The sequence below is a fragment of the Alosa alosa genome, chromosome 23, assembly GCF_017589495.1.
Source record: "Alosa alosa isolate M-15738 ecotype Scorff River chromosome 23, AALO_Geno_1.1, whole genome shotgun sequence".
Classification (NCBI taxonomy): Eukaryota; Metazoa; Chordata; class Actinopteri; order Clupeiformes; family Clupeidae; genus Alosa; species Alosa alosa.
In genome coordinates, this window is record NC_063211.1 from 28,998,569 (window position 1) to 29,016,731 (window position 18,163).

Consider the following 18,163-nt stretch of genomic DNA (forward strand, 5'->3'; position numbering starts at 1 on the left):
GATACATTAAGCCGACATTTTAGAAATGTGATGAGAAGGGTGAACGTTGGCCTAACACTACTAGATATAAACAGTTTTTAAAGAATGAAATTATCTTGATGGCCTTTAATGTAAAAATATCGTTATCTTACGGCCCTAGATGTAGGAGTTTTCTTTCATTTTCGACACCCTTTCCCTCACGCATATGAGAAAAATATTGCAGGATTTAATCAACCTATCGATTTGAGCTAATTTAAGAAACTAAACATCTCGTCTGAAATAGCCAACATGTCTATCTTAAACGTAGCCTATAGCATATCGTAAATATCGCACCGCAACAGTATTTAATAATAGCCTATCGAATGTTGATGGAAGTTGAATTAATCAAAATTATCCAATTACGTGGGCTTTCGGCAAAACGACAAAAAAGGAAAACTGCAGCAATTGCGAATCTGAAGTGGCCAATAAGCCTCATGTGTGTAGCATGACGGCGTCCCTTCTGCGCTCTGGAGTTGCTGCACATCAGAAGCCGCTAGATGTCAAGGAGGAATGCCGCTAAAGGTGTGTGTCTCGCCCTCTGTCATGCTCTCCGACGGACTAATGAAAATTGGCAGTGGTTACCTGAGTTATAACGATTCTGAATTGGTCAATGGGGACCATTACCATCCCATAATGTCATCTATTGACAGCTTTGAGAGAAACTCGCCTCTCAAGAGTTCCTCTAGTGAGCTGACGGATCATTCGCTTGTCGTCTCTTTATCTGATGTGAAGGACTCGCAGGGGGGTGAGAAGGGAAGCAAGCGGCCCACAGCGAAAGACGAGATCCCTGAAGATAGCCAATCTATAGATGGATCGAACGCCGAGAACTACTTCTCATCTCTGCTCTGCCACGCGCAGTCCCTCTCATCTTCTCCAGGTGCCATGTTTCCATACCCGGGCCATCATGGGCCAACTCACCCAGCGTTCTCTATTAGTCCGAACCCCTACATGTCGCATCACCCTGTCATCACAAGTGGACCTTACGGACTGCTGAGTCCTCGACAAGGATACCCAACCGCTGGTTACTCTTATGCGCAACAGTACGGACATGGTGAACAAGATGGTCAGTTATACCAATTTTCGGTGGCCCCAGATGGTCTGCTTTCAGGCAAGGCTCAAGTCTATTTGTGCAACAGGGCGCTGTGGCTGAAATTTCACAGACATCAAACAGAGATGATTATTACTAAACAAGGACGGTATGTATCTTGTACACTAAATATTCTAAAGTCATTAACAACATAGTTGAAAATGTAGCACACAAAACAACCAAACCAAAGGTTATTATTCCCGTTTTTAGTCAGATAATAGTTTATAGTTAGTTTGGTTAGGCTATAACACTGAAAATAACGTTACATTTTGTTCTTAGGCGGATGTTCCCATTTTTAAGTTTTAATATCACTGGCCTTGATCCGACGGCGAAATACAATGTGTTCGTGGATGTCATCCTTGCGGATCCAAATCACTGGCGTTTTCAGGGAGGGAAATGGGTCCCATGTGGCAAAACGGACACAAACGTGACAGGTAAATTCAGGAAAGGTAATGTCTAACATTAGACTGGACGCCATGCTGAAAATAGGCCACACCAGCATGATTCCATATTTCTACCTTGAATTTTTGACAATTATTCAGTGGTGGCAACACACACACACACACAAAGAGAATGATTTTATGTGACTTTAAAATGTAATTGTTTTCTTAATCTGACCAGCAAATAGGGTGCACATGCACTCGGATTCACCGAACACAGGAGTGCACTGGATGCGTCAGGAGATTTCTTTCGGGAAACTGAAGTTAACAAACAACAAAGGCAGCTCCAGCCCTGGACAGGTATCAAAACATTTTCATATCTTAGTGTTTGAAAATCATTTGGGGTTTATTTTTTACCTTACATATAGTATTAAGCTGATCACAGGCTGTTATTCATTTTCATTACACACTGTTAAATGCCTTAATTTGGTTTCCTCTTCACCTCATCTTTGGTTCCAGGCTGCTATGGAGATCTCTATCACACCAAGTGTATTTTTTGGCCATTGCAGGCGCGAAGCCTTTCGGTTTGAATGAAGGCGAATTTCACACCTCTATTTAATGTCTTTTTTTGAGTCCAGATGGTGGTTATACAGTCTTTACACAAGTATCAGCCCAGGCTACACGTGGTCGAGCTGAACGAGGATGGCACGGAAGACACAAACCAGCAAAACAGAGTGCAAACCTTTACCTTTCCCGAAACACAGTTCACCGCGGTCACAGCCTACCAGAACACAGACGTAAGAATATCCTGACCTTGGTATCGTTTTGTTGGCTAGTTCTAGATACATTCAGGATATGCACATAAATTCAGAAGGCTAATCATGTATTTGACATTGAATTTTCCGCCTTTCAGATCACTCAACTGAAAATTGACCACAATCCATTTGCAAAGGGATTTCGTGACAACTACGATACGTAAGTGAAGCCTATATTTTTAGACGTAGGCCTATTGTGCTAATTAACCCACTGTCCTATTGCTACAATATTCATCAAATAATTAAAGAAAATAAATGTCTTGATTTTCGGTTGGTGTTGGAAGTTCCACTAGGCCTAATATTCATCTTTGGTGGGCCCACAACATAATTTTTTTTAAAACAATAGGCTACATAACAATTTATGTAAAATACTTAGGCCTAACAGATGTTTACTTTATTGCTCAATTACCAATGATATAGACATTATTTATGGTTCATATTTGCCATTTGTGAGAACATTTTTGATCATATGATCATTTTCGTTTTTGTGAGAAAATTAGGAAATTCAATTATAAAAAAGGTTATAAAAAGATTTTTGATCATTATTGATGCTTATTTCTTAGAACTTCATCAGAACAGATGAAAGTGTTTGAAATGTAACAATTTGTAACTTTGTGTGGGAATAGCAGGTGCAGAAAGACAACATTCCCGCACACAGAAACACTCAGACACGCACACATATACATATACACAGAGACGCACAGACAAACAGACACACACAGATACACACACAGCAGGCCCAGTTAAGAGGACACAGTTAAGGTACATATCACCTGTTATTACACTTGGGTCCATTAACCCGAATACCATGTAATAGTTATGTGTAGATGGACGTAGGCTATCGTGCAGTCGATGAAATAAGTTATTTTATGTTATTCACAGAAAATGAGGCAAGGCCAATGAGTTTGAGTTAGAATAAATAATAAATAGTATAATTTCTCTTTTAGCAAACACTGAAAACGGGTCCCACAGACCCGAACAAAAAACAGACTTTTGTGACATGATAGCTCAATTTCGTTTCTTTGTTGTAGGCCTATACTTTATTAAGCGTATGGCTATTATTGAAATCCTCATTCAATCGTAGACGTTTGGGTCCAGTTTACCACATTTTATGTATATATTTCTACCAGAATATACTCCAGCCTGGACATTGACCGGCTAACCCCGTCTCCAGGTGATCCTTCACGACCGCAGATGATACCCGGGACTCGGTATGCTATGGCCAGCCCTTTCTTCCCAGATCAGTTCAGTCCCTACGGCAAGGCTTCCTTTAACCCTAGGAATGGATCTGCCCCTGGTCTTGACATTGACCGAACGTCTTCTCTAAATAACTTGGTGCCGCAGCAACAGGTCGATGAGAATACCACAACGTGTGCGCAGCGATGGTTCGTTGGGCCAGCGGGTAATCGACTTGACTTCCCCACATCTGGATACGACACGGCTGCACGAACAGACTTTGCAGGTGCGGCATCATTTTTGTCCTACACGGCGGGAGTGAAGGCATTGTCACTGGCCAATGCCAGTTGTTCCAGTCATGCATTTGGCTATTACACCGATCCTAATGGTTGGTCTTCGCGTAGTCCACAGCCCAACACTGCGAAATCCTCATCTGCTCTATCATGCTGGACACATACGTCCACCGATAACCGAATTGAAAAGTCAAGTTATTTGGAGAATAACGAGATTGCCGACGTGGAGAGGTCGTCCTTGCAGGTGCGCGAGAATTCCAAACCCAAGGACAGGTCGGAATCTAACTGGATAGAAACTCCAACCTCGGACTCCGGTGACTCTCGTATTTACGAGCACAGCAAACGAAGGAGAGTATCTATGCGGGCATCTTTGGAGACAGAGGGTCTGTCCTCTTCAGAAACTGATTCTACCGCCACCACCCAGAAATGCAAAAAGGATGTAAATTACACATGCTTTTAATCACAGACTTAAAATGACGAGAAACCTCAGTGCCATCAGGCAATGTAAACATTTGTTAACAAGGCCAAACGTATTTTATGTTTTGCTTTCACGATGAGATTCAGAAAGACAAAATAGAACAGCTAAGTCAACATAAATGGACACGGGATAGCCTTGTCTACTATAATGAACAGAGCAAATCAAGGCATTTCGATCAAAGATTGACATGATGGTGATGGGCATGATATAGCCCGCGGAGTTTATGTCAAAATACGACTAGGCCTACTAGTAGGGCTACTAGTTAATTATCAATAGTAGGCTACAATAATGGGAAATTATTTGTTCAATAGCTTAGGCCTAACTGGTTTCAATATGTTATGTGGGTTTGTTATTTGCTTTCAGCAGGCTATATCAAGAAAGCTAGTGGATGTCCTCACTATCTAAAGTTAGGCTATTCATACAGAAGGTGGTTGTGTTCTTGTGGTGAAATTGCAGGCTGTCCATTTCTATTCAATTGTTTTACGCCTATGAAATTAAAACGCCCAGAAACTGACTTGTACTTGCATTTACGGGGCAGCCGTGGCCTATTGGTTAGCACTTCGGACCTTCGAACCCCGACCAGTAGGCACGGCTGAAGTGCCCTTGAGCAAGGCACCTAACCCCTCACTGCTCCCCGAGCGCCGCTGTTGATGCAGGCAGCTCACTGCGCCGGGATGAGTGTGTGCTTCACCTCACTGTGTGTACACTGTGTGCTGTGTGTGTTTCACTAATTCACGGATTGGGATAAATGCAGAGAGCAAATTTCCCTCACGGGATCAAAAGAGTATATATACTTATACTTATATACTTACTTAAGGCACTTTCATTTCCAAATTCACAGTTTAGCGAAAAGTCATTAACCTAATCCATACTGGCCATACCGCGAGTCGGGGAATCCTCCAGATATGCTAATTGAATAGACGTTGAGAGGGACGAGTTATCTTACCAACCAAGATCCTTGCTTCCATCTTCTGGGAAAAGCATGTAGGCCTACAGATGAAATTACTCTGCAGCCTAAACGGCTATCCCGCTCTTTTTTAAATGAATGATCTATCACCAAACTTGTTCAATTGTGTAAACGTAGGTGTACAGGATACGATCGTTGTGATATTTTGGAAAGGTGAAAACCATTTGACTGAGAAAGCAAAGAAAAGGCAACAGGGGGTTGAGTGTTAATCATGTTAAACTTGAATAAAAGGCCTACTGTACAACCAGTCCTGACAACAACTCACAAGAGATCGCTATACCATGTTTCATTGGCAATTCCTGGCTGACTGAGTTAATTCAGTTTTCAAACACTATTAGTCTTGCCTAAATATATAGGCTAGACCTGCATAAATACCCAGAGAGATAGATAACATAACTGAATTAAGACTGGACAATTCAAATGATGAGAAACAGCAAGAATTTGCTTGAATTTCACAGTAGTTTATTGTGTATTGTGCAACTTAAATAGGCTATTGTTGGTTAGTGCGGTTATTTTTAAAATATTGACAATATAGTCATTTGTAACATGGGACATGTATTTCTGAAGATAATGACAGGAATCTGGTCAAACAAGACTGATTTCCTCATCCGCATTGCATTTAACCATCACAAGATGGAGCCAAAGTAGCCTATATGCGAACTATCATCAAGATGGCACTGTTAAGCGAAACGATAGGCTATAAGTATAAGTATATATACTCTTTTGATCCCGTGAGGGAAATTTGGTCTCTGCATTTATCCCAATCCGTGAATTAGTGAAGATCTGACTTAAAATAGTTATTGTGATATGTGTGAGTGCATTATTTCCTGTCAACTTTACGATCAAGAAAACATCCAAAACCAACTATCTCTCTCTGGAGTCTTAAAATGTTTAGCGCCATTTACACTTTGAACAAATATTCTGGGGATGTGCAGGCATAGTCATGTCAGTCTACAATAAATCAGTCTGTGATCTCTTTTCCACACGATATTCATGCATTTGTCATTGCAGAGGATCACATCTTCCCTATAGAAAGAAAAACATTTCGCGGGATCTTACTATGATATATGTGATATGAGCGCGAGGCTAACTGTAGTTTGTCTTCCAATCTCAGTGCGTCCTTTGTGCGATTGAATATTGTATTCACATCCACACCACAAGTTAATGCAAGGCGTCAAGCGCCCCTGGTCATCTGTGCTAGTAACCCGTTGTCAGTGTCAGTCCATGTAATGCGAATGTCCAAGACTTCCCAGAGGCTGAGAGAATCATGAGAGATTGCACGCTTTCGACTAGGTAAAGAAATCCAAACACTTGTTCACCCAATGCCACTATCAGGCAAGGAATGCTCTTGTGCGTGGGTAGTAGGATACACCTACACGGCTGGCTGTCTGATGATGCATACAGATCTGTACCGTAAAAAAACCCTGTCCGCGGTTTGATGTGTAGCGTAGCCTATAACCAATGTATGCTCACGTGCAGCACAGTCGCGTCATGAGACACAGATTGCATGCGAGTAGTAGCCTACGAAAGCGTGAGTGAAGGAAAGGGCGCTCTCCAACCGGAAAAAAATAACGGGGGCAAGCTTGAGGTGTAAGCTGTATTGTAAACGACATGCGATAGCACTGAGTAGGTTGATGTGAAGTACTAGGCTATACATAACGTCCAATAACGCCTCCGGGAACTCGCAAGGAACAACGTCGACATAGACTACTGAAGACGCGAAAGGAGAGATGGATGTAAAGGATCAAGGAGCTCAGATGGAGCCGCTTCTGCCGCCGGTAAGATCATGCTCGTCGCATTTGACCATCGGCTAAACGTTCCTTTTTATTCATTTATCTAAAGGAAAATTGAATCCTACCGTGTTCATTTTCACATCTCTGACTACGAGCGTCCGCGCGAGAAAACAGCACATGGCTTATAATTAATGTTATTGCCCAATGTCAAGAACAAAGAAAGACGGCTTACATTATTCATTTGGCTCCAATGAATCATATCTCGCGAAAAAATATGGCATCTAGTGTTCGTCAGTGGTATGTAGTCTTTTACCACTGTGCACTGCCCACATTACCAACACATTTAGTGTAGTAACAAGGCGTTGTGGTAATAACAGGAGGAAACATTCCGAGCTGTATTGTTTAACAGGAATACGTTGTATTTTACGTATAAAACCCACCTTAAGGGTTTGATAGCTTATGACATTCAGTGGTCAATCACCAGTTGCCTCGTTCCAATCTTCAGCAGGCAACCCCCACAAATCTGGTTATACTGCATCCGTCCAGCTATGTCTCATTCCCGGTGTAATACTCTGTTGTCACGACAGGCTGTACAGTATCCTATTTTTAAAAAGAGGGCTTTTCAGACACAGTGGGATTATAAACAAGTAGTACCTAAATGCGCCTCTCTTTAAAAAATTCGCAAGCCAGTCATCTTTGCATCAACATGTTTGGGAATTCCCATTTGATCGGAGTGGGTTGCACCTATGTTAGTCCTGCCTTCATTTCTTAAAATCCAACTTCCTCTCTCCTTTGAGTGCTTGCTGGGGAAACAGGTGGTCTACTCTCCTCTCCAGTTATTCATCATGAGGTTTCATCCCTGAAAGCTTTTACAGGAAAAATGCTTACTCACAAGAACTTTCATCACTCCATTACAACCGGTGCTACATAGTTACCACATTGAGACAGGTCAGAGATTTTCTTTTTTGGAAACAGTAGCCTATCAGAGAAAAATATAAACAGACTTTCTTAAGCATCCGTTAAGTGTGCCATTTGTTGATGAGGACCTCCAGAGAGAGAGCAGCCATTTTGTCCCAGAGTTGGCTCGCCTGCACCACTACAGTTTGGAAAGGTGAAGTGGAAATTAATATTGTGCCCCCCCTCCATCTTTGTTCACACCCTCGTGTAACAGAGTGTGATCTCTGAAAAGGTGATTGGGTATCTTTATGAGGAGCAGTGTTACTCTCTGAATGACATCGACCTTGCCACCTTGTCACAGACAGTCTTATTTTGTGTCAGCATCATTTCAGCATCATTACGATGGGTACAGGTACTGTATAATAAGTCACCTTTAAAGGTGCTTTGTAAAACACTCCTAGAAGCACAAACTATGCAAAAGGAAGACTGTTTTGAGTCATTTGTTGCTCTTTTGCCCTTTTACCGCTCTCTCTCTCTCTCTCAATCTCTCTCACGCTCTCACACACACACACTTTTCTCTGTCTCTCTGTCTCAATCTGTCTTTGTCAGCCTGAGTCTGTCTTCATGCATTATCTATGTCAGTGTTTCTCAAACTTTTTTAGACCACTTAACCAATAATAAAAAAAAAATCACGGACCACCTAGCTAAAACAAAAAAAACAGTAGACCTAGTTCAACAGTATATTACACAATAGGTCTACTCACTGAACAACCTTGCTTATTATTATTATTTGAATTGATTCTGCTATGGTTATTGTATTTAGCAGATGTTTCGGCTAAACTTGACAATAACTTGACTAGTCTACTTTACTACGGACATTCAAACAGAACCGGCAGAACTGATGTTTGTCACACATCTATCTATAAAGCAAGAAGCGTCTGTGTGTCTGTGTGTCCGTGTGTCCGGATGTCTGTGGCACGCATATCTCACTGACCGTTTGTCAGATTGATTTCAAACTTGGCAGGTGTCTTGCTATGGGCATGAGTGAGTGCAGTGCCAGATGTTGTTTGAATAAGAAATGCAAAAGATATTGTTAAATATATCGATAAAAGAAGCACATTGGCTTTCACCTATTCATTATTGAATGCTTACCTGGAATTATGTTTTTCCTTATTTTTAAAGCAGGCCTCCTGCAGGCATGTAATTGGGCTACAGGAATAGCATGTTTGAACGGGCACTGCACTAGTTCTTTATTATTCCTGCTTAACAAATTGCATTGTATCTGGCAGTCGGATGGTCTCTGGTGGAGAATCCATCGTTGTGTCACTAACCGACTCGTACGCCCTGGCTTTCGACCATGCTGCCCGTTGATGTAAACATGGAATCAGTTCTGGAGTTGGGCATGGCCAACAACAGTTCAGGCAACAGGCCCCAGAAACAGCCTATTCTGAAGGGGACTGAAACTGGCAAGAATGGAGCTGCTGATAATGTGTAATCTGAGAAGAATTATGTGCAAACAGCTTCAGGGACATTTTTGTGCAACCCACAGGCCTATTTTGACTTGTTGAAAAAGAAATATAATATGGGACCTTTAACACTTTCAGATTAGCCTGGCCATGCCCACCTAAAATCTCCTTTCTGTACTAATCTGGCACACGGAAATACACTGACATTTCGCTCAGACACAATGCCTGCAAATATAAAAATAGAAGAATCAGAAGAATGTGTACATTTATGTACAGCAAAGGTAGGCCTACATACGTAGACTGCTTCTGAAACTCAAGGAAGGATCCTTCAAGGCTGCTCTTTCAAGGAAGTTACATCATCAAATCTCACTAAAGTACCATTCCAGTAGACCTCTGAAGTTTGCCTACAAAAAATAACCAAAGCTGCCATCTTTGCCCATAATATAAGGAGATCCGGGTGTTAATTGAAGCTAACTACCTATGGCAAGTTGCATTACAAGTTAGCTCTGGGGTAGCAAAAATCTAAGTTTCCTGTCTTAACGTACCAAAGATCACAGGACCCATTCGAAGGCAGAGGACAAAAGTATGTTGAGCAAAACGTCTGCATTTCAGACTTCAGAGTTTAACAAGTGCGATAATTCAAAATCCCCATGTTATTTTCCCATAGGAAAAATCACAAGATACAGGATCTCAGAAATGGCAGGTTTTTTGTAGCCGAACTTCAGAGGTCTAGGCGAACTTCAGAGGTCTATGTCAAGCATCTATCAAATTCTACCAAGGACAAAACCCTTGATTTGACAGAATTTTCAAAGATGCCTGTGTGAATCCTCATCGTGCTTGGAACACCCATAAGCCATATTTATGCAGGATTTAAAAACTGTGCTATATAAGGCAGTTCACTTATGTATTTAAAATTAAACATTGACTTTCATTTCATTTCACATTTATTGTCACTGTGTAAAGTGAAGTATGAGCTCAGGTAATTTTGAGAACTTTGAACTCTTTGAGCTTTGACACCGCAATCGTTTGAAGGGATTTAGCAGGGGAATTTAAACCTGTTTCCTTGAGAATGATTGTGAGCCAATAAATAATTTCTCTACAAGGTTTTGCTTAATGATTATTGGTGTGTAGTTTATTCTTTGTATAATTAAATGTATTGAGGTGGAAGAATGACAGTGGTGCATTCTTTGTTTTTCAAAAAGAAGCAGACAGGAGCAGGGATGTAGTGGTAAAATAAGAGGTGGGTAAACTATGAATTCTGTGAGGTGGACTGTGCCATGCGGTATCGGATAAAAAATTCCGAACATGTTTGATTATGGTGTAGGTTATTGTCCAATATTTTTAACATATCAGTGGTATTTAATGGTTCCTAGAGTGTACATATTGTGAATGTGGATAATACAGTAATACAAAGTTGCAATTGGTGAATAAACTCTTTTGAGAGGTGGATAAACTTTATTTCTGAAATTTCAGAGGTGGATAACCTGTGTTTACTTGTGTTTAGCCTCCACTACATCCCTGGACAGGAGGCATGGTTTTCAATAACGCACACCTGCCACTTCCTGCACACTCGCTAGTCAGTTCCATGTGTGTGTTTTCTGAATGCTAGGAATAAGCATTGCCTCGTCCCTGAAGGATCTGACTCGGCAGGACTTTCTAGCAAGGAAGGATTCTAGAGGATCTTCTAGAGTTTCCTGACTGCCGATGCAGTTTATTATCAAATTGTAATTATTGGGCGATGTAGGAAGTAACGTTAGGAATCCTTGAACAATGTGAGTAGTTGGGCTGTACCAATGATTTCAAAGTCAGCACAAAGTCTATGCCGTTACGATGCTAGTGTTGGAAAGGTTTCCCAATCATGAGAGGTCAGACTCTCTTCACAAAGTGAGATTAAGTAATGCGTCTGGAAACCAGGCTACCTTCAGACATGAGTGGATCTGCTCCTGAACCCTCCTGAAGTTCTGGGGGTATTCCAAGTACGTGGTTTAGTGACAAACTTAAGTTAAGAGATAAGTTAACTCAGAAAAAGTGGTAAACCTCCTACAACAAGAGTCCTATGGCATTGTTTTGTTAGGTGAATGAAGCCATACATCTCTTCTATTAGAAGGTTTACCACTTACTCTGAGTGAAATGGTTAAGGTTTGTCACTAAGTTAAGGTTTGTCACTAAACCATGTACTTGGACGACTCCCTACCCCCACCCCAGTAGACTGCTTCAAGCATTCAAGTTATGCAACATTTTCTGCTGTGATTAAACACATTTGTTTTGGAAATCATTTATATTTTGAAGGTGTGGTTAATTGACAAGAGTTTTGCTTGTTTTCAAAGCTGGGTAGTTTCAATGTCTACAGCAAAAACAACAAATCTTCCCTTTTAGTGTTGTATTCAGAGTTGAAGACGCAGAGTGGTTGCTTGCATGCTCACCAGCTGAGCACGGAGATAATATTGACTGCCTTGCCAATTGAGTATTGGCTTGATTGGTTGGATATTCCAGGATTAACCTGTTAATTTTTTACCCATTCACAATCTAGACTAATCTAATCCATTCAGTAACTTGATATTGAAATGGCTGAAAAACTCATTGGAGAACTGCAGTGTTAGGATACTCCTCATACATGTTGGAGAAGATGTTTGCATTTCTTGCAACGCCACGAGCCCTGACTGCACCTTTAACCGTGGTTTTAACGTTACTTTATTATGAATCAGAATCAGATTGTGATTTAATAACATGGAAGAACATGTCTATCCTGTCTCAGTTTATTAACCTCTTAGCTAAAGAAATTTAGCAAAATCAATGATAAACTTTGGTTAATCGTTGAAAAATTTTGCTGCAAATAAAATAGAATCGGTTATAGCTATTATGAATTGTGTTTGCAAGGTGCACCCCTCAAAAACACTCACAATATGTGCTATATAAGCTGCCCATAGAATATGCTACTGAAGCTCATAAACACACTCACACATGCCTAGAAAGAGATGTTCAGATTGCAGTACAGTCACCAAAACATGATGGGTTCCCATTGAATGAATCAGTTAATTTATTGACCTCACCCATGCCCCTGTGCATTTACAGTTTCTCCAGTCTTATCAATGCACTCTGTGCAAATGAAATCCAACAACATTAAATATGCATGAGTTATAAACAGGTCCCATTGATGTGTAGTCAAGGCTGCTCTCTTCCCCCTGTGCAGCTAAGGCCCTACGTGCTATGTGGTGTGACATTGGCTGTGATGGTGGTGGTGGAGAGTCACTAGGAAAACAGTGATGAGCTGAGCCTCCTCCTCCTACTGTCGCTTGTCTCAGCACCATCATTCTGTCACTTCAGCCTTGGCCACTTAGACACCATCGTAACTCAGCCACTGTGCAGCAATAATGTTGTGTGTGTCCCGCTTAGCTGTAACTCTCTCTCTCTCTCTCTGTGTGTAGAGATAGACTGTGCTCAGAATGCTGATTGAGTTTGTGTCTGGTGTGTGTGTGTGTGTGTGTATGTGTGAGTGTGTGTATGAAAGAGTGAGAGAGAGAAAGGAATTCGAGGAGTTTAATGGTATCCATGTGCTCATGTGTGTTCATAGAATTAGAACATTTGAAGAGGTAATTTTTTTAAAACTCTTGTTTCCTAATGGAAATTAATGAATTTAAAGTGATAGCATTAGTGTTAGCATTTGTCTGTGTGTGTAGATACAAGCTGGTGTAATGGTCTGTGGTGTCTTTTATGAGAGTTTTTTGTGTTTATTTTGGGGACAGGGACGGTATGACTCATCCTGCAGTTATGAAAGCCAGGCTCATTACAAAATGCTGAGTAGTATGTTAAAGGATTTATTTGCTGTAAATGTCAACATTATATTTAATAGGCATGGTCCCTGTAAACAGAAGCCTATATGCTTATGGAACAATGGCATATGCCTGTTGAGGGTGAAGAGAACAGTACCATGGACAGCTCCCTCATCCATGTATGGAGGTGTGATGGAACTACAGGATTGTGGGTGACATTTGATTGTGCCAATGTTGTGCTCTTTACAGGTTCACAGTCCAGGAAGTGAGAGTGAAGCGGTGAGTTCCTTGCCACACTCTCTCAGCTTTGGCATGCTGGCACAGACATGCTGTGTGTGACAGACACGTGCGCTGCTAAAAGGCTTTCGCCTGCTTTCCGCTCGTGTGCGTTGCATGCTGTATTCACATGCTTTTATTTGTTTATCTCACCAGTCCATGCTATCTGATGTGTGCCCCATCAAATTCTGTCCAGCGTATGTGGAGCCATCAGCCATAGAGTGAAATGCATTCAGCACAGAGGGATTGCTTTGTCTTTGTGTGTGGGTGTGTTTGTGCACACCACTGAGTTGACCTTGAGAAGGGTGTCTGTATACATGTATATGTGTGCTTGGAGCTGTGCATGTGGAGAAAAGGCTCCCCCTTATGGCGCAGTGCTTTTTTCATGAGCTTGTGTGTGTGAAATATTTTTCCTGTATATTAATAGTAATATTCTGTGAGAGAGTCTGTGCTGTGGAGCCGAGGATATACAGTAGATGAGTTTAGGAGTATAACCTTTTAGATTAAGATACTGTAGATTAGATTCAACTGTATTGTCATTGTGCAGAGTAGAAGTACAAATGAAATGAAATGCAGTATCTTCATTTCTACAGTTCTGTGTATGTGTACGTGTGTGTGTGTGTGTGTACTGTGCGTGTGTGTGTACGCTGGTCAGTGTGACATTGGATTGGTTCCAGACAAGACAGACAGTGTCTCTGTGGGGCTGCTGGGCCCCTCAGGGCCACCATGTTCAGGGATCTGTGGGAATCCTTCTGAACTGCAGTACCCAGAGAGGAAACACACACACACACATTTGCACGCTTATTCACAGAGCCCCTCTCTACAGTACAACTCACTGTTATGGTTACATTCCAGATGGATGCTGTTTAGGGATATGTAAGCGCAGTGGTTGATGTGAGCAGTATATTGTATACTAAGTTCCATTTACATGAATGGGCCTTCCCAACGTTCCATTTATCACCTGGAGAGAAGAAATACTCTTTTCTGATTGGCTGGTGGGGTGGCTATTAATTCTGAATAACGGAACACCTTTGAAGTAGATCTGGTAAAAAAAGTTTAATCACTAGGGGTGTAAAGATTAACCGATACGTATCGGTATCCGTTTTTAACGTGTAAGATACGGCTACATCGATACGTGAAGCCCCGTATCGGAATAAAACTGAAATGAACCGGTCGTTATATCGATTTACTTGTTACGAATGCAGCGCGTTCATCCCACGTCCGGTTTTGAAACTATACGTGGCACGGAATTGTGGGTAATGCAGTTCGTTTTTGGCTACATTCATTGCCCAAAGTTGTCAAATGACATTACCCATACATCTACTGCAACTTAAGCACGTGACAACTCGCACTCGGTCGTTTGTTTTACAGTTTTTACTCTTTTGTTTTTCAAAATCCAGCGTGAAATTAAACACTAAACAGCAATGATAGTCTGTATAGTATAGCCTTACATTTGATGAAGGGATTTCCTTAATGTTAAATAATAATTTGGCCCTTGCTAAAAGGATGCACAAATTATTAGCCAATTATTTTGTTCATATTCACGCAGACTTGTGGCATTATAGGTTTCTGCATTAGGTCTACCATTGGAACAAAATAAACCCAGAGAATTCATTGATATGTAGGCCTATTTTATTCTTTTTTTTTAAGTATATTTTTTGGGCTTTTATGCCTTTAATGCGACAGGATAGTGAAGAGTGACAGGAAGTAAGTGGGAGAGAGTCTCGGGGTGGGATCCGGAAAGGACCACGGGGCGGGAATCGAACCCGGGCCGCCGGCATATGGTGCAGGTGCCCCAGCCAGTTGCGCCACGGCAACAATTTTAGCAAAAATTACCTTAATTATGCAGGTTGAGAGTCGTTCTGATGGTCCTACAACACTTTTTGGGTCGTTTGGTGGGTGCTTCGTCTCCCCCTAGTGCTTCTCCGTGGAAAAAACAAATATGCAACTTTCTGGTCGCGGTCCGAATACATCTGGATGTAACTCAGCGGAAGGATCCATTCTCGCCTCTAAAATGTAGTCAGATTGTAGTTTCTAAGAAGACTGCAAAACGGACCCCGACTTGCTGTTGAAATTGAAAACCCAGAAACAGCGAAGGAATAACCAGACCTGCATAGGGCTTCTTTAAAGGCATAAAAAGGCCAAAAATATATAGGCCTACTTAAAAAAAAAAGAGATAGGAGAACTCTATCGAGTTCTATATGTTATGGGTCATCCTAAAGTTAGGAACGTTTATTTAGGATTTTGGTGTCTAAAACATTTCTGTTAAACACCTTTCCAATCTGAAGTTAGGAAAACACTGACTTTGGTGCGGCTGTTCTGTAATGACTTCCTAAACTAGTTACCATAGTTACCAAACAGATAGGACTTGCGAGTTTCTCCATACGATACAGCGCCACTACCGCATATCGTCTACCCACTCCGTAGAGGTGAATAGCCTTGGGTAGCTAAGTACAATATTGCAGTCTGACCTCCTGATGGCATTTGTCGTTTTCCTCCCAAGTTAGCCTCTCCATCCTCTTCTGCCATGTTATCCCAATTAAGCTAACTAGATGTAGCTAGCCGACCGGAAGTTTAAAGACAAAGTGGAAGACAAGAAATTGAAAAAATGGCCGGGGCTGAATAAGGTGAATAGATTTATAGAACCTTTCAACAATAAAAACAAAAACAATGCTTGAACGTTCTATTTGGGTCCCAGTCTACTTCCTCTGCATTAAGATAACTTATTACACGGCTCTTCAGAGTGCTGCAGAAAGTTCCATTCACATGAATGGGCCTTCCCAACGTTCGGGCCTATGTTAAATCTACATAAATCACCGGCAAAGCATTTAATCACCGCTGTCAATGGCAACGGGTTTTGTGCTTCTGATTAATGTCTTTCATATCACTACGCAAGGACTGGAACTTCATTCAAACGTGAAAGCAGACGGTTGATCAGCTGTGTTCTAAAGAATGTTTGATTCAAGTTCAACAGCGTGTGTTGTTGCGAACTATTTGTTTCTCAGCAAATGCCACGATGAACGGTAACAAATAGGCTAGGTTATGTAGGCTAAAGTCATATCATGGGGAGTGTATTATTTCGTTTTGGCAAGTAGCCGTATAATAAGGATAATGTATAGAACGCCGGTCATTACTGGGAAAATAAGTCCCGACAGGGCGAACCGGATCCCGACGCGCAGCGGAGTTCTATACATTATCCCTTACATATGGAATGTTAAAAAGGAAGTCTTGTGGTGCCAACTATGATGCTGATAATGGAACTCTCTTGAAAGGGTCTATATGCCGTAGCCTAAACAACATTATATTTACAGTAATACGGTAGCCAAGTCATTTTTAAAGACACATTGTGTGAAGTTTCTTTTCTCGTTTTGGCAAGTAGCAGTATGATAATCAGGATAATGTATTACAATTAGGGGTGTCATGATTTCGATTTTAAGTAGAATTTGATCGAAATTACATCTCGTTCTCGAACTTTGAACTCAAAGGTAGAATCAACGATGTAGCCACACCCCCAGTGTCACGTCCAGCATACATGCCAAGACGCAAAAACACACACACGTGTTAAACTGCGGGGTCAACACTCCCACTCCTCTAACTTTAGGTTGCTTGCAGCCAATAAAATAAAAAAAAATCAATCGACCAAAATCGAAGCCCCCTCTTGCTACTCACCGGTGTGGAAGTATTTTGTTGTTCATTCACGTCAATTAACACTAACACAATTAACATTAACACTTAGCAAGTGAAAAGATGATATAGCCTAGTTACAGTCCAAAATTACTTAAAGGCATAAAATGCAGAGATATATGTGCATAGGCCTATTCCATTAACACTAACCTTGGGTCTATTTAGAATCTGCTGAAACAATCAAATTATCATTCTGTGTTGTTTCATTTCACTATGTTCACGTCTATGTTTATCTGTTCTGTTTACAACCTCGCGGTAGGAACGGTTTCAAAATATAAACCAGTAAAAACAGTAAAAAACATAAGGAATGCGTTAATAGTCATATCAAAATCGAATCGAATCGTTACTTTAAAATCGAAAATTAAATCAAATCTAGGATTTGGAGAATCGTGACACCCCTAATTACAATATTTTATTTTTTGGCCTTATCACACTTGTAGGCTATATTAATTTGCCGAACTCAGTTAAATGAACTGTCATGTTGCATCCAAGCTGTAAAATACAGTCGTTCAGAGCATAGCAACATTGTAGAATATAACGGGTGGATTTTAGCTAGTTGGATGGCAGTAGGCTAAAATAGCGATGTTTCAAAGCTAAGGTTCATCAGAAGTTCATCAGACAACGGGAGAGATGGAACTAACGACAACAAACTAACTATAGCAATCATCCATTTAGAACTAGTAGGCCTAACAGCAGTTTGTCCTGCAATTTGAGAAATTAGTTGATATGTGGTGGAAAGAAGTAGCTTAGGCCTATTTCTACAAACAACACAGTTTTAACGATTAAAACGTTATAACAGGAAATGAACACAACGCAAGTGGCAACAGTGAAATAAGTGGGATAATGGACTCCACGGCGTTCAGTTCACAGAAATAAATGTACTTACAATGTTTTACAACCTCAAACGTGTATTTATTTCTGTGAACCGAACATTGTGTCATCCATTAGCCCTTTGCTTATTGCTAAACCAACTCTCAAACATCATATTCTTTTAAACGTGTCAACAATAAATAGCTCTGCTGAGATTTTGCTCTCAAGCAGGCATCAGGCCATATAAGATTAAGTTTAAAATGTCCACTCTCTTTTTAGTTTAATTATGAGTGTCTATTCACTCAGTCTGCAG

General features: G+C 41.0%; 2 protein-coding genes across 6 annotated transcripts in view; both read left to right on the forward strand.

Moving 5' to 3' along the window:
- The first annotated feature begins 519 nt into the window (after window positions 1-519).
- On the forward strand, window positions 520-4,817 carry LOC125288148 (T-box brain protein 1-like). 2 transcript variants are annotated; one of them, XM_048234269.1, is made up of 6 exons: window positions 520-1,214; window positions 1,385-1,554; window positions 1,727-1,845; window positions 2,124-2,282; window positions 2,399-2,460; window positions 3,431-4,817. In XM_048234269.1, the coding sequence occupies exons 1-6, from the start codon at window positions 529-531 to the stop codon at window positions 4,227-4,229; spliced, it is 1,995 nt and encodes a 664-aa protein (XP_048090226.1). In that variant the 5' UTR covers window positions 520-528; the 3' UTR covers window positions 4,230-4,817. The 2 variants fall into 2 exon arrangements, with proteins under 2 accessions (XP_048090226.1, XP_048090227.1); XM_048234270.1 differs by having other exon boundaries at window positions 1,385-1,539.
- A 1,624-nt stretch (window positions 4,818-6,441) lies between these two features.
- The window catches only part of slc4a10a (solute carrier family 4 member 10a), a 60,663-nt gene continuing 48,941 nt past the window's right edge, over window positions 6,442-18,163 (forward strand). For 2 of the 4 annotated variants that reach the window (XM_048234268.1, XM_048234264.1), the window contains exons 1-2: window positions 6,442-6,992; window positions 13,330-13,359. In XM_048234268.1, the coding sequence (XP_048090225.1) occupies window positions 6,945-6,992; window positions 13,330-13,359 (78 nt within the window). In that variant the 5' untranslated portion in view covers window positions 6,442-6,944. The remainder of the gene's footprint in view (window positions 6,993-13,329; window positions 13,360-18,163) is intronic. The other 2 variants (XM_048234267.1, XM_048234265.1) reach the window with 2 other exon arrangements.

Excerpts from the sequence above, each read along its gene's own strand:
- LOC125288148 (XM_048234269.1), top strand. The coding sequence starts at position 529 with ATGCCGCTAAAGGTGTGTGTCTCGCCCTCTGTCATGCTCTCCGACGGA. Across the intron at positions 1,846-2,123 it reads GCAGCTCCAGCCCTGGACAG|ATGGTGGTTATACAGTCTTT; the intron begins GTATCAAAACAT and ends TTTTGAGTCCAG. Across the intron at positions 2,461-3,430 it reads TTTCGTGACAACTACGATAC|AATATACTCCAGCCTGGACA; the intron begins GTAAGTGAAGCC and ends TATTTCTACCAG.